The sequence below is a fragment of the Pelodiscus sinensis genome, chromosome 12 (genome assembly GCF_049634645.1).
Source record: "Pelodiscus sinensis isolate JC-2024 chromosome 12, ASM4963464v1, whole genome shotgun sequence".
Taxonomy (NCBI): Eukaryota; Metazoa; Chordata; order Testudines; family Trionychidae; genus Pelodiscus; species Pelodiscus sinensis.
Genome location: NC_134722.1, coordinates 34,271,744 through 34,288,787, shown reverse-complemented (window position 1 = coordinate 34,288,787; position 17,044 = coordinate 34,271,744). Strand labels below are relative to the sequence as shown.

The 17,044-nt window shown below is 39.8% G+C and overlaps 1 protein-coding gene across 15 annotated transcripts in view; it reads right to left on the bottom strand.

Moving 5' to 3' along the window:
* FTO (FTO alpha-ketoglutarate dependent dioxygenase) overlaps positions 1–17,044 on the bottom strand; it is a 397,366-nt gene that overhangs the window by 268,687 nt on the left and 111,635 nt on the right. For all 15 annotated transcript variants that reach the window (XM_075940285.1, XM_075940291.1, XM_075940286.1 and 12 more), the window contains 2 exons: positions 1,795–1,874; positions 365–508 (listed from right to left, as the gene is read on the bottom strand). In XM_075940285.1, the coding sequence (XP_075796400.1) occupies positions 365–508; positions 1,795–1,874 (224 nt within the window). The remainder of the gene's footprint in view (positions 1–364; positions 509–1,794; positions 1,875–17,044) is intronic.

The window sequence follows — 17,044 nt, the reverse complement described above, 5'->3', positions numbered from 1 at the left end:
ACGATTTTAGCTTTAGAGAAACAACTCAAGATGTTTGTAAGGGATTTGTTGTTCCTTTCCTTCGATTTTTCTACCCGCTTACTTTTTCCCGGAGTAGAAAAGCAAGGCAGAAATTCATCAAATCTGTCTTCATCTAACCAATATTCTTGCTAAAGCTGCTCCTTCAGTTAGAAAAGTGGAGTCCTCCTGCTTGTGACTTTGTATTAATCCCAACCAACACATCCAAGTGCAAGAGTCAAAGCCACCCAAATTTGAGATACCTACACAGAGTGAGGTCTTGTGAGCTGTGGAACATCCTAAAGTGCCATTTACTGCTGCACCGCAAAGAATCAAGCCTAATGTAATGTGAAAATATTCCCCTCACCTCGTTATGGATTCCTTCCACTTCCTTTACAACTTGGACTTCCAGTGATTTCAAAGATAAAGCTGCTGAATCAGAATCAGCCTGTAAATTCTGAAGTGCAACCTCACACTGTCCAAAAATATATTCCAGTGTTCCTGTTGAGCACTGTATGAACACAATAAAAATCAATCATTTTCACCGATTCTTTGGAAGTAATACTGTTTACAGCAAACAGAAAATAAAATTCAGTGCCAGCTACTCAAATAATCAAAAAGTTGCAAAATGAGAGAAAAGGGATTGTGTTTCTGTGATTTGATATTAATATGTTTTAAAGTAAAATAATAAATCTTCTAACATGTAATATATGCCAGTTTGTCTGCACTGCTTTTTAAATTTGTATTGATACAAAAAAGTATATATTTCAAAAACTAAATTATTTAAAATACAATAGATTATTTTTAAAACAACAGATGGGAGGGGTACCCTGAAACTCTGTGAAACACATTTGAAATCTTAGAGATACAAAAGTAATGATGAAAATTCTAATTTCTTCCTTTTTTGGCTTGTTGTCCTCATTGTTTGGACAAAATGGTAAGACAAAACTAAAATGTGATTAGTTACTTTTGAGGAATTATTTAGAGTAAACTATGATACTTTTTTTATAACCTTCTTTTTTCCTTTTGGTTGCTATATAGAGAAAAATAACTATGAAAATAAGCAAAAAAATCATACTAGGAGGTACAATACTTCCATTTTCTTTATCATTAATAAAATTATGATCAATAGTTAAGAGTATCTAAAGAAGAAACAAATCCAATAAAAATCACATATCAGCATTCTTGGAAGCACTGGTCTGAATCCTCGGGTGTGCCAGAGCAGTGTTCGGACCATCTAAGAGAGAGATGCAAGACCTTTGTGCACTTTTCTGCGTCTCCCTGCATTTCTAGAGGAACCAGGGAAATGGAGCCTCATCGCTGTTCCACATTGCCCTGACTTGTAGTGGCAGCCTAGGGCTGTTTGGATTGCTGGTGTGCAGAGTAATTAGACCTCATATCCCTTCCCATCAACAGTATGACTTTTGTAGTGGGGATGGGTTAAGTATTCCCCTTCCCCCCCCAAAAAAAGTATGAAAACATTTTTTTTATAAAAAAAGTAATTATATGTCTTTGCATTTCTTTAATAAGCTGTGGTACTGCAGTGTAATACAAAATCTTTGTGTGAGGTTAGGCATAAATGGCTCAGACAAAGAAATTACCCTTCTCCCATACAAATCAATAAGAGTTCTTCGCAGTAAGCGAAAAGCATAGAACATACATCTCCCACAAAAAGTCTGAGTCAACAGTAAAACCACTAATCATAGTTTAAAACAAGACTGTGTGGCCCTAAATTCATTTTGTCAGCCACTACTAATAGTTCAAATGACCAAAAAACAAATCCCTTTTCTTACTCACCTCTGCCACTCTGTGGGTAGAGCTGAAACGAGGCTGCAAACCAGCCAGAACACAATGCTGATGTGTCATATTCAGATCATCTGAGGATAGATTATAATCAGTTTCAGTCTATTGAGAAAAATATACTAATATTTATCCCTATGAAATATGAACAACAATAGATAAGGCAATTTTTAACACAATACAAGGAAATCACTTTTTATATCTTTTTAGCTCTAATATAAAGTTTTTCATTTCAGCTCAAATAGTTAGCAGAAGATAATTATCATTATCCTATTTTTAACAAATGGAAAAAAACAGAGGCAGAGAGATTAATTGAAAAATCTACTGTCTGCCCTATCCACTGGCCCACACTGTCTCTTCAAATGAGCAGACAAAAGTAAACAAAATTGAACTCTTTTAAAAGTTGTTTTCTTTAAACCAAGTTCTCCTCTCCTTATTTTAATTGCACCTAATGCACTGACTTCATAGTTAGATCAATGAAGAATAATAACCACAATAACCATGAAGAAATTTAGCAAGATTTTGGAATACAATTTAAAATAACACTATTCTTTGGAAGTTTACACTGTAAAAATGGCAGGATGAAGTAGTGTGCTTGCTGTCTCAATGCCTAAGGATATCTCAATTATCTCTCACATATGCTCAGTTTATAAGTAAAAGAAGAATTCCTCCCCTCCTCTTATAAAAGACAGTTTTGTAACTTGAATCCAAGTTCTGGCAAACAAGTTATGTTTTTTCTGGCTGCTGAATCATTAGTAACAATTTAGAGCTGTATGGAACCAGAATTCCCACTCTGTGGGAAATTCCAGTCCCTCCCCACACTACATCCCCCCTTCTCAAAGCCTCCTCTCCCTGCTTGCCACCTGAAAAAACTTTTTTGAAAATACAGGTTGAACCTCTTTAGCCCAGCACCCATGGTACCTGTCCAGTGCCAAGCCAGAGAATTTGCTGAAAGATGGGAGGTCAATATTATCTAGCAGCATTATCAACACTTCCACGGTTTACACTAGGCTCACAGAAGATACTTGGGATAAATTAGAGCTAAATAACAAGAGAGAACACTGAGAGCCAGGAATGGTAGCTGTAAGCACACTTTTTGGTACCACAGGAAACTTGGCCACAACCATGGTAAGTGGACATCCAGGTAACTAAAATCATGCTGGACAATGAACATTGCCAGACCAGGGAGTGCCAGACTAAAGAGGTTCAGCCTGTATAACCAAAAAGAAAAGAAATTTCAAATTTTACCACAGAACAGGAATTCTAAAATGTGGTTTATACAAAATTAAAAACTTTTCTAAACTTATCCAAAGCTTTATGAATTGCCTGGCTCCCCAGCCACACAGCAAGTAAGGAGCAGGCTGCTCAGGAGCCCTGGAATCTCTATCTCCAAGGCTTTCTACTTTGAAGGCTTTCCTGGAGCTAGGAATCCCAGAAGTTCAGGTCACTGTGGAGCCCAGGCTTCTAAGCAACTCAAACAATAATTTCGCCTGGTAGGCAAAAAGTTACATCTAATTAATTGAACTCATTATGATCTCAAGAACGATTCAATTTTGACAAATCAGAATTCTGTAACAGAAAAACATTCTGATGGAAAATTTCCAAGTAGCTCTAGTAATAATATTTGTATTGGACTCCAAAGCAGCAATAATTTAGAACTCTTTTAAAAATGTTCTAAATCAAGCTGGTTTTGATGTTCAAGTGTCAGAAATTAGGGTCTTTCAGACTTGCAGACATGGAATTTCAGTATGAACTAGAATGGGTAAATGGAACATGTCTAATCTACTTGATTTCAAGCAAGAGAAAAAGCACAAGGAAGTCAGTGTGAAAAAATTAAAAAGACGTAAAGTGGTGAGTCTATCATCACGGATGGAGTAAGGCAAGTGAGATTGATCCAATTGGGAAAAATAGGTTAGACACAGAACCTGGGATAGAGTCTGGGAGGTAAGAAATACATTTTTCCACTTCATTTATTGTGCAAGAGGAAGGCAGCAGAGGAGTTGAGGGGTTGAAGAGGGGCTGAGTGGCTGCTGGAGGAGAGCAAAATGTGTAACAGGAGGTCAGGGGTATGAAGGATACAGTAGATAATAATGATAATATTAGATAATAAGCAGGAGATAATCAAGAGTGATGATGGAATAGATCAGGGCGGGGAACTTTTTTGGTTTTTGTTTTGATTGGGGGCCACTGACCAACAGAAAAATCAGTCAGGGACTGCACGCAGTAAGAAGCAACCCCCAACCCTCATTGATGTGGCCTTCAACTGAGGAAAGACACTCCCCACATTTCCCTCACATCCCAGAGCCTAATGGTATGTGAGGGCTAGTAGATTCTGTGTGCTCCAGCCTCACAGGGAGGCAGTGGGGGACTGGAGTGCCTGCGTAGGCTCTCCAATGCTAGGGAGTGCCCTGAGACTCGGGCGCCAGATCCAGCCAACTTGGGGGCTGCATCCAGCCCCCAGGCCTTAGGTTTCCCACCCCTGGAATAGATGTTCGAGGTGATATAGAAGGCTTGATGCACAGGGAGTAGGAGACATAGTCACAAGTTGTGCTCAGGTCTGAGCCTGGGTAATGAGGTGGAATGATATTGTTTTCAACAGTGATGGAGAAAAAACAGCGAAAGCAGGTTAGGAAGAAAAATGAAAAGTTCTGGTTTTGCCATGCTGGGATTGAGCTAACAGAAAGACATTCAGGATGATACACAAGTGGACTGTGGAGAAGCAGATTCATCAGTATAGATATGGTAGGGTAGATGAAACCGTGAACTGAAAATACCCAGCCCCTTACCCGCCGAAAAAATCAGAGTTAGGGTTAGTAAAGGGAGAAATGAAAGGGACGGAGGCCTACTGGATGCTGACAAAGAGGGAGAAGGTGGGCTCTGCATGCTCTGCTCTGACTAATGTGCCATTTTTACTTTATCTATTACTAGTAATTGTTGAATTTGACCACAGTAAGGTAGTTTGATTTTAGAAGTGCTCAGCCTCACATAAACCCTCTCCCTCCCCACAGTATATATTAAGCCTTTAAAGAATCACAGTTTGTATACACAACTAAAAAGGGGAACTCAAAATCCCAAGTAATTTTAAAAAAATCAGGTCATAGTTGCCTTTTTGACCATAACCAAAAGCTAGAATGTACAAGGTATGAAGTTTAATATGCTATTCTCTCTATTAGTGAAAACAAATATGCTCTAAAACCTTTATTATATTTTGTAACAAGTCTGGAATTTTCAAATTGGAATACACTCTGAATAATAATTCACTCAGATAAGATTTATTGGATATGTTCCCCTTGCAAGAATGAGTGTACAAATTCATGCACAACAATGCAGAACCTAACATTACAGACATTAGGGAAAAAATGCAGTTGGATGGTTTTATCCTATATCATTTCAGTTATATAAAATGTGAAGCCAGATCACAAGAAAGGATGTTTGTCCAGTGATTCAACTAACTTGAAAAGGAAAAGAAAAAATGATTGCATATCCCCATCAGATTTAGGAAAATTGACATTACTTTCCAGTACCTGAAAATTTTCCCATTGCAGAATAATGATAAGCCATGTAGGCATCACTTATTTTATTTAAGAAATAATACATTATGACTACTGAAGACCTAATTAATCATTTATACATTAAACCTATAGCCACCTAGGACTTCACAGCTATCTTTCTCCTGCAAACCAGGGCCATTCAGTTCCACAAAGAGAAACCAATAGTATAATTCTATTTCTTTTGGTACTATTTGAGTGAAAAAGAGAAAAAGTTGGGTACAAATATCAATTTTTGATCATGAGAGGCTAAGGACTGGAATAGGAGGTGATTTACAAATCAGGATTTAGCAGCCCTGGCAAAGCTCTGTGGGGAAGCTTTCCCCACCAATTATATGCCTGCACAACAGTTCATTTCAATATTTTTTAAAAGAAAAAAATCATTGCTGTATAGACATGAGAGTTAAAGGGTGTCAATCCAAATCTTGAAAAGAAACATAGCAAATCTGGATTTTGCAGCACTAAGTATCATAGTCATCTCTATGAAGAATGACTACAAAAAAACTGATTGCTTAAGTACTTTTGTTCCATTCAGCACCAATTAATTTGGTACAGTCTGTGTAGCAAATGCAATATTATAAGTATTTCATTTTGATTTGCACCTTCATTCAAACTCTTGGCATCCCTTTCATTGTGGAGCTGTCTCTTCTTGAAATTGCTTCCAACTGTCTCTAATCCTTTATGACTTTTAGAAAGAACCCTGTAATTTTAATTTAAGAGTTTATAATTCATCTAAAACTGTAATTGTATAAAAATGGTTGATGCTTCATGGATCATATGTCTCAAAGGATATTGAAAAATACATTCTAGTTCTTAAAAGGTTATTCCAAAGATTTTTTTCCCTACGATTTGAAAGAAAAAAAATGGCTTGTTAAATGGGACATTTGGAAGCACTCACTTTTAACTAACACAACACTGCAAACACATTATTTTATCAATGTTACAAATTGACCGAAACAGGCACCACTTGTTAATATTGGTCCCTTTTATATGTTAATGTTAGTTTCCTTTTGTAAATATTTAACTCAGTCGGGATATTTAAACTGTTTATTTGCTTGGGCATGGGTTTGCCATTTTCGTGATGTTAAAAGAACAGGCGAGTCTCCATTTTGGACAGCCTCCTTTTCATTGCCAAGGGAAAAGGCGGAAAGACAGGGGGAAAGGCAGAAAAACAGGAAGAAGAGCAGGAAGATGTTGCTAGGCAACGAGAGTCCATAAATAGGTGGTGCTCAGGGTTTCCAGGCTCTCTCTTCTCTGAGACAGAGTGTGGTGAGTGCTGACTCTCTGAGTCAAAGGCCTCATAGGAATTTAGTGACTGGCTTGGAGTGACAACTTGCCAGCTAAGGTGAGTAACATCAAGAAGTGTGCCTATTCATTGGGAAACAGACCCAAAGTCACGGATCACTCTGGTTAGGTAGGACTGATTTGTATGCACGACTGATTCGCATGCACCATACGAAAAAGGGTTAGGGTGGGAACCTAGATAGGATCCGGCCTGAGTTCCTGCTGCTGTCCGATCATCCCTGATCCTTGTCATTTGGACTGGAGTCCTGAAGCTGGCCTTCCCTGCTGTGAGAAAACATAGATGACTAACATCCATTACTCCCCTTTTTTTTTGAATGTTTGGCTGTTCGCTCAAGTTCATCAGATTCCAGATCTAATTATTCCATCCCTCCCCCGTCTTTTTTTTAACCTTTCCTACCCCATAGTGAACATAGATTTGTTATTGCCTTGAATATGGACTCATTTTATGCTCTGAGAGATGAGTAAAAGGAGAAACCTAATAAGAGGTTAGGTGGATCTTCTTGGGATCATCATTTATACTCTTACTCAAACCCTGCCACACCCACCTTAGCTTCCTTGCATAATAATGGTTCAGATAAAATGTGGACATAACACCAGTTTTTAGTTTTAAAAATTAAATTTTATCTGATGAGATTTGCAAGCCCAAACCAAGGCCTCTCGCTCAATTTGAAAAATATTATATACCACCTGACTTAAAAAAAAAGTCACCAGTACTGCAGAGATCTGTTTGCAAAGACTTTACTACTGCAGGAGTCTCATTCAATATGTGGTGGATTAATGGTCAGGATGCAGCACAATTTCAGTGGGACTCTCACAGAAATAAGGACTCTCACATGTGGACACCTTTGCAATTTCAGAGCCTGGGTCAATAAAAATATATAAACAGTACAGGCAGTCCCCGAGTTACGCGGATCCGACTTATGTCGGATCCGCAGTTACGAACGGGGCCCTCCCTCTCCCTGGTCTCCAGCAGACCAGGGAGAGGAAGCAAAGCGGCGGAACACACGGGTAGCGGGCAGGGCTGTCAGCTGGCCGCGTGCTCCACGGCTTTGCTCTGCTTTGCCCCCCGTCCCCCTGCTCTGCAGAGCAGGGGGACGGGGGGCAAAGCAGAGCAAAGCCGCGGAGCACGCGGCCAGCTGACAGCCCAGACGCGTCTGGACTGTCAGCTGACCGCGTGCACCGCGGCTTTGCTCTGCCTTGCTCGGCTTTGCCCCCCCGTCCCCCTGGTCTTCAGACCAGGGAGACGGGGGACAAAGCAGAGCAAAGCTGCGGAGCACGCGGGCAGCGGACAGCCCAGATGCATCTGGGCTGTCTGCTGCCCGCGTGTTCCGCCGCTTTGCTCCCCGTCCCCCTGGTCTGAAGACCAGGGGGACGGGGAGCAAAGAAGAGCAAAGCCACGGAGCCCGAGGGCAGCAGGACAGCCACGGCGTGTCTGGGCTGTCCTGCTGCCCCCGGGCTCTGCGGCTTTGCTCCGGACGCCTGTGGTACAGCAGCTGGGGCGCTGCCGGTTGGTCCCGTAGCGCCGCTCTGGGCACTACTGGACCAACCCGGCAGCACCCCAGCTGCTCTGCCCCAGGCGTCCTGATTCAGCCACTGCTGGTCAGTTTCAGCAGCGGCTGAATCAGGACACCTGGGGCAGAGCAGCTTGGGTGCTGCTGGGTTGGTCCAGTAGCGCCGAGGAGCGGCGGCGCTACTGGACCAACCCAGCAGCACCCCAGCTGCTCTGCCCCAGGCGTCCCCAAGTCAGCCGCTGCTGAAACTGACCAGTGGCTGACGACAGGAAGCCCCTGCCCCGGGCTTCCTGGAATCAGCCGCTGATCAGTTTCAGCAGCAGCTGACTTGGGGATGCCTGGGGTTCTTAAGTTGAATCTGTATGTAAGTCAGAACTGGCGTCCAGATTCAGCCGCTGTTGAAACTGATCAGTTTCAGCAGCGGCTGAATCTGGACGCCAGTTCCTACTTACATACAGATTCAACTTAAGAACAAACCTACAGTCCCTATCTTGTACGTAACCTGGGAACTGCCTGTATAATAATCACAGAAAGTGAATTTTTAACGGGACACTTTCATTTTTAATCTTAATCACCATAAATTGAAAACCAGCAATGAGTTAAACACAGGCACTACACATACAAACTTCATATTTGGAAGACAATGGACACAATACAAAATTTTCATACACAAGAACATTCTACTTGATAGCATTTTTCATCAATTGCCTTTTTCATCACATATTGGCAAACAATCAATAGCACAGAAACTACTGCATGATATGGCTGGTACATGCTTTCCAATAGGGATATAAAAAGTTGGTTAAATAGGTAACCATGTAACCACTGAAAAACTGAGCAGTTATACATGCCACAGATTCTGCAGTATAAATCTTAAATATTTTCTATTTCCTCAACTTTCTGCCTGCCCATTTCCAACAAATCATCTGCGACCTTGGAACAAAGTCCCATTATTGGACTTCTGTCTCTGGCAATTCCATGCATGATTTATTAAAAGAAGTTAATTACATGCCAAACTGGGTATAGGTGGTCAAATCCACCTTGGAAAACAAATGTTATCAACATGTAGTCTGTATCATCTTGGGTGATGTCATATAGCATACAAAGACTTTTTTTACTTCACATACGAAGTCTGGAAACAGCAGAAAAGCAAGTTTGTGCAGGTCTTCTTATTGCCAAAAATATTTTTTAAACAGAAGATGATATCAAATCACCTCAGACAGATTTCTCAGAGGGCACATATAACAGCATACCACACCACTGTTACAATACGGAAACAGAAGGAGCAAGGACTTACTGCAGAACTAAATAGTATTTTCTGGACTGCAGAGGAATGTTGGGACCTCGGTACCCTGGACTCTATTACAGGTTCTCTATGGAAGTGTGTGCTACCAACTGCAGAACCTGCCTCCTTACTAGCCTTCCTTTGTATGACTTTGCCTGCAGTATGCCATCCCAAACTACTTCCCCAGATTGTTCCTTTCGCACACTGCCGACTAACCCAAGTCCTCTGTTCCTATTCTCCATTAGTTAACCCAATCTTCCTCTGCTCACCCCACCCCATCTCCTATGCACTCTTCAGTCCTCTTCACACTGAGTCAATTGGCATCTTCCTTCTTCTCCGCACTGTTCTTAGGCTCCAGCGGAGGTAACAGTCTGAGTACAGAAGAGAAATTTCAGGAAAAGTCCTGTTCAGGTCCCTGCAGCCCTGGAATGGAGCATGTTCAAAGCAGACAAAGACTTCACAAAATTCAGCAACAGAACTCCAGCACTCCTTGGCTAACAATGTGGAAATGTCAGTTTTCAGATGCTTATTATTCAGCCAAATTTAAGAAGATTCTCATTGGGGCAGCTAATGGCACTTCTCTGACTAGAGTGCAAGACCCAAATTTCAAGTTGCTGCTCCCTGGCATTGAGAAGCTAGAGCTTATCAACAAAAGAATTTTTTTTTAACATTGGCAAAATAAAATATTCTCTGAATTGTTTTTACTTAAACTCTCAAAAAGAAAATCTTAAAAAACCATAATAACAAAGAGTCTTGCAGCACCTTAGAGACTAACATTGCCATGCCCCTCTGCCATGTATATTGGCCAAACTGGACAGTCTCTACACTACGAGAATGAATTAATGGACACAAATCAGATATCCAAAAAGTCAACACACAGAAATCTGTTCCGGAACATTTTAACTTCCCTGGGCACTCATTAATGGATCTCAAAGTCACTGTATTGCCTTAGGCGAATTTCACAAGCCAACTCCACAGGGAAGCCTTGGAACTTAACTTCATTTACAAGTTTGATTCCTATCACAGAGGGTATGTCTAGACTACATGGCTGCATCGACGGAGCCATGTAGATGAGCTTACTAGATATAGGAAAATGAAGCGGCGATTTAAATAATCGCCACTTCATTTACATCAAAATGGCCACCGTGCTGTGCCAATCAGCTGTTTGGCGGCACAGCGGGGCAGTCTGGATGAGCCACGGTCAACAAGGGAAGCCTTTGTCGACCACTCCGGAAAACCTCATTTCATGAGGCATATGGGAGCGGTCAGCAAAGGCTTCCTTGTCGACCATGGTGCATCCAGACTGCTCTGCTGTGCCGCCAAACAACTGATCGGCACAGCATGGCGGCCATTTTGATGTAAATGAAGCAGCGATTATTTAAATCGCAGTTTAATTTTCCTATATCTAGTAAGCTCATCTACATGTCTCCATCAAAGGAGCCATGTAGTCTAGACATACCCAGAAGTATGAATAAAGACATTGGCTGGATGGCCACTACATTCCACATCCTAATGACATAAAAAAACAAACATGGGTACTTAAGAACAATTAGTACCTTCTCTATTAACTTCATGTAGCATGGACACTCTAATTGACTATTTCTTGCCCCTTTTTTTCTTTCTTTTCCTTCTTTTTCCTTCTCTCCCTCCCCAGCTCCTAATTATTTAAAAACTGGATTTTTAATAACTCCATTCATCTGAAAAGTGGGTTGTGCCCACAAAAGCTGTTAGGGTATGTCTACACAGCGGTTATTTCGAAGTAACTGACATTATTCCAAAATAACACAGTCTGCATCTACACTAAAAGCAGTTATTTTAACATAATGTTGGAGGACTTCTTACTCTGACTCCTGTAGCCCTCATTTTCCATGGAATAAGGGAAGTCGGAGGAAGAGTAATCTTTTTCTGACTTCCTGCTGCATAGACAGCACCAAAAGCCGAAATAAGCTTGTAATAGTTTGTGTCAGCAAACGGCCACACTGATGCACTTGTTATAAAAACAAGCAAACAAAATAAAGAGCTGGATGAAAGTGTTTGAGTGTGGATAACTGAAATGTGTCATCAGTATCGTGACAAACCCAATGCAGATGCATGGAAACTGATGGCTGTAATTGTACATGCAACTGCTATAGACTATCAAAATAAATCAAATACAGGAAAGAAAGACATAACTTGTTGCCCGATCCTGTGAGGTGTAAAGTGCTCACAGAAATCAGTGAGATCCATGAGACTTACTTGTGTGAATAAGGATTACTCTAATGAGAAGGGCAGCAGGGCCGAACTCTTGATTATTGTCAGGGGGTTGCGGCCCCCTTCTCCTGGCCCGTGTCTCGGTCCAGGCCCTTCTCTCAGGGCATATACAGTACCCAAAGTCCCAAAAGTCCCGGCCCCTCTCTCAGGGCATATATGGCACTAGAGGCCTAGCCACTCGGAGAAGCCTCTCCTGGCCCGGGGTTTGATTATCCCGGGCAGGGGGAATGGGTGGTAGGGGGACCCGGGCCCTCCCTCTCCACCGGGTCCCAGCCCAGGGCCCTTTAGGCAGGGCCTATGGCTCCTGCCGGCTCAGCGGGGAATCCGGCCAATACAAACCAAGCCAAACTTTGTATCCTTTGTCCTGGGCTGCTTCCTACCACGCTCCGGTTCCTCCGGGGCCCATTCGCCTCTGAGGCAGTACCTGCCGGTGTTGTGGGCGCGCTCCTGTCGCCCTGGGTCGGCGGCTGCTTTCTTGGTGTCAGGTTCAGGTACGGTCAGCAACTCTAGTCTCAGCGGCTGCAGAAACACTGGCCCGGTCTGGTCTACCCCCTCACCCTGCGGTCTCCCTGACTGCAGAGCTCCCTCTGCTTTTATACCCGGCCTCTGCTGGGAGCATGCCCAGCAGGGTCGGAGGGGCGGGGCCTTCTCAGCCAGCTGGGCCTGGGCTATCCCCTGTCCGTCAGTGCGGAGCCTGTCCACCCCGTCACAATTATTAGTACATACAATGATTCCTGGGAATGGCAATGTAATGATTTCAGAACTAATGACAATAATCAACTTTTTAACTTTCCTCTTTGCTTGTTTCTATTGAACCTCTTCAGATAATTGTCTTTTTGCCATTTATTTTTGCCTTGTATGATGTCTCTAATTCAAAGTGCAGTATAATTTTTAATATTCTAAATGCAAATATATCTAACAATACATGAAATGGAATTGGGCTACTTTATCTTCTTAAACACAAAAATATATATAAAAAAGATGTCCATTTATTCTTGTGATCAATTTAGTGAACATACATATATAGAGACTATAGAGCTAAAAGGCTTAGCCGCCTAACTAACATCTCGCCGGTACATTTGGATTTAGTGGAAACCAAGAAGTCTTTTGGTGAATGGTATCCCTACCTAGTATTATGTTTCAGGGGGTAGCCGAGTTAGTCTGAACAGGATAAACTTAAACTTATGAGATATCAAAAAGCAGTTTCTAAAAGTAATGTACATATAAGCCTTGTCCCTCCAAAAAATAATCTGATGCATGTGTCAATAGGGATGAATGACCCTTTTGCCATCCTGTGTATTTCCCCATCACATATTGGGTTTGCAAAACTAGTTACAATTCATAAGCTTGATTCTATCAACATTATTTTACACAATCCACAAATTTGGAGAGATGAAGTACTGCTACAGGAAGCAATTTTCTTTTGGTCTACACAACCTTTGCTCACAACTTCATCCCTGTTTTTCCAATAGTAGAGATACAAACATAAAGGTAACATACTATTGAACTGCTGCAGCAGTGTTGAGGGAATGGCCCCACACCAGTTCAGTTTCCTTCCTCCAAGACATTATAGGCCAAAGGACTATCATTACTCCTTTCATCAACTCCTTGGAAAAAAAGTGGAGTTTATAACTGGCCCCAAACATGGAATATTTGTAGTATTTAAGCAAAAAAAGTGTGTATAAAGAAAACACAGAATGAATTAAGAGATTTAACTGAAGAAGATGACAGGGATTTGCTAAACTATATCATCAAAGTTTCATAACAAAAATAATTTTTTGGTGCTAGCAGTCTTAATAGTCACAGAAAAAAGAATTTCGATCAAACATGGAGTCAAGAGGGCAAACAATAAAATTAAAAATATTAAAGATGCTAAAGAGCAAAAAAAAAAAAAAAGGTTAAAGTTAGTATATGGAAGTTCAAGCAGATTAGCTGGCTAGAAATAGTTTAATGAGCCACTACATACATGTGGAAATGTTTCCATTAAAGGCTTATCTTTAACCACAACCCACCCCTGCAATGTGTGTGCCTAAATTCTGGCTAATGAAAATAATTTTTGATGCTCCTTGAACTATAATTTGCTCAGGAAAAAAAAGACACCATCAAGTTCATCTTCAAGCTGCATTAATCCCCTAACTTTCGAGCAATATTTGATATATGGGAAACAGCTGTGGAAAAATAAATCTTCACCCTTTGAAAAACTATTTATATTAAATATGTTTTGAAGTTATAGTAGGAAAATTAGTGAAAATTGTAAATCTATTTGCAAATCTGGTCATGTCTAACTCTACATTTAGAGGAAAGATTAAAATTTAATAGTAAAATCATGACAACCCTAGCTAAGCATGCCTTCGGTCACAGCAGATGGGCTCTTTGCTCACCTCCACGTGCTATGGATTTATTACATGCACCCAACACGTTTCATATTAGACACCCCTTGACTGTGTACTTGAGACAGCAATGTTCAGCATGTGCTTCCTCTACAGACCAATATATTATTCTAAATTGAGCTAAACTGTTTCCGTTTCATAAGTGCTATAAAGTTCAGATTCCAGTTATCAGGCAGCAGGTTTACAGTTCCTCAGCAGGGTTATTTTTCACGTGAGGAAAAATAAAGACTGTAAAAAAGTAAATGCCATATTGAAGCTAATTTTTCCCCTTAAATAAAAAGTTATTTTTGATATTATGATAGCATATCTGAAAATAGAAAAAAATGAACCCCTGATCTTTGGCACATAATATATAATTCAAGACATAATTAATACAGCAGTATATCTCAACTAAAGATAAGAGCTGAGAAAGCAAGTAAACTAACCTTAGTGATTTCATTTTTAAACAAAAGTTTCTAAAAATAACCAAGAATCATATTATAGAAGTGCCCTTTTTCCTGTTCTTTGAAACACTATTCATTAAATATATATATAATAAAATAATAATACAATTTACAATACTATGGCTCAAAAATCAATGCAGAAGTTCATGGAAAAAGCACATTTGTATTGTATTTATTTCGGGCTAAGACGGCCACAATCAAAGTACATTACTGTTTAAGAAAACTTTATAATTAAGAAGTCTACACTTCTAGGCTAATGACAGTTGTACATATTCTAGTGTTGACACAGCCATCTGTTGACTTTTATTAATAATAAATATAATTTGTATTTCAAGAATTTATAATTAAAAATGACAGCATTTATCAAATGTTCACACAATAGTATTGATGGAGAGACTGTGCTACTTCCTGTGCATACACAAAAAAGTGAAACAGAACATCACAGATATCACTGTTGATAAATGTTGGCTTTTAAATGATTAAAAGTGTAGTGAATCTGACATCTTTTCTGCTAAAGATCTTGTAACATTGTAAACATTGTAAACATCTTGTAAACATTATATTATTTTACAAATGGAAACTGAGGCACAGAGAGTTCAAACAACTTACTACCATCATGAGTTTGAGATAAACTTAAAAAACAACAAATAGTCTGGTAGCACTTTAAAGACTAACAAAACATGTAGACAGTGTCACGAGCTTTTGTGGGCATAGCCCACTTCTTCAGATGACCAGGTGGTCATCAAAAGCTCAAGATACCATATACATGTTTTGTTAGTCTTTAAAGTGCTACCAGACTATTTGTTGTTGTTTTAAGTTTATCCTGTACAGACTAACTCAGCTACCCCCTGAAGCTTATGAGTATGAGTGTCAGAAACAATACCCCGAATCCTGACTATAATTCTCCCTATTGTAACCACTAAACATGCTACCCCTACCATACCATCAGATCTACTAGGTGATTCTCAAAGTGTCATTGTTACATGTCTAGGTGGTACAAACTCCAGATGAATTAAACAGCATGTTCCCTAACTGTTTTCACTATTTTTGTAACAATAATGGAGGAGGTAATAAAGGTAAATGAGAAGGAGAAGATGAGAATCAAGAATGCGTAAAATACAGAAACACAGGATAAATTAACTAATATTCGTTCATTTGCTATCATGCTACCTCTTATATAATGGTCACATATATTAACTCTCCAAATATATTGAATCACACTGTAGGTATCACCCCCTTCATGTATCTACTCTTAAAATAGTGTGCTTGCAAACCAACAACATGAAGAAGATACAAAACAACCCAATGCTAATATATGCCTCTTAATTACAGGTTACTACCAGTTATATTAAGTCACTCACTTCAACTAAAAAAAATAGCCATGATTTATTCTATAAGTTTTAATTCAAATGTGGACCCTTTTATACTATAACTGCTGTTAAATTCATATACTAGATTTTTTTTTGTTAATCCTGGTAAAAGCTAATGATAAATGATTTATAAAGCTAGAAGAGCGTATCTAGCACCTGCTCTACAGGGTCCCAAATTTTAGTTTTCTATGAAGCAATAATAGGAAAGAATGATTTATATACCATATCTGGAAAAAATGTTTAATCTGTGTTCTGTTTCCACCTAAACATAACATTTTTGACCCATCCTTTATATAGCATTTCCAGCAGTACCTGAGCTACAGTATAGAAAGTTAACTCCTACTGGGGGAATAAGGAATGTCTTTACCATTTGAAAGTTTAGCCAACTATGATTTACAGATCTAGAATAAAAGTACTAAGATCAGTGATGATGAACACTCATTCCACAATTTGTCTTCTGAAGCAGCTGGCCAACAAGGCTGATCAGTCACAAACCTTTACAGTCAATACAAATTTGATTAATCTGTCCATCTTATTGGAGAACAGCTATTTCACAAAGATGGATTAAGAATTCTTAGAAAGGGAATTATTAACTGCTACATAACCATCACTTTGTTTTAAAAAAATCTCTTGCTCACTTTCTCTGTCCAGATTGTCAGCCCACATTCTAACGTAAGAAGAAAAGTCACACATCTTCTGTATCACAGTATTAAAGAATTTCACACAGTTCTATATCTTAATCTGAGAGATGCTCAAGTCCGAAAGTGTTTAAAAGCACAACGGCTATACACTAGTTTTAGTTCTGCATATATGCCACACTATTGACCCTATTGTGGGGTTATACAGGTATAACTAAAAGAAGAATGAAGCACAAGATATTAGCAGGCACTCAGAAAATAATACCTCGTGGTACTTTTGTTCAGTTTCACCTGATAGACAATGGGGATAAAGGAAGAGGAAAGCTATCCCAATAAGTAAGAAGGTAGGAGGAGCTGCTTTGTTTAAGTACTTTGGGAATCTACCAATCAGAAGTGCACAAACTGAGTGTGTCAACAAGAGTATCACTGCAGTGTCTCATGGTGCGATGTAGCTGCAGTTTATTTACTAAGAGATATAATAAAGAGAAAATGCTAGTCTGGAATGAT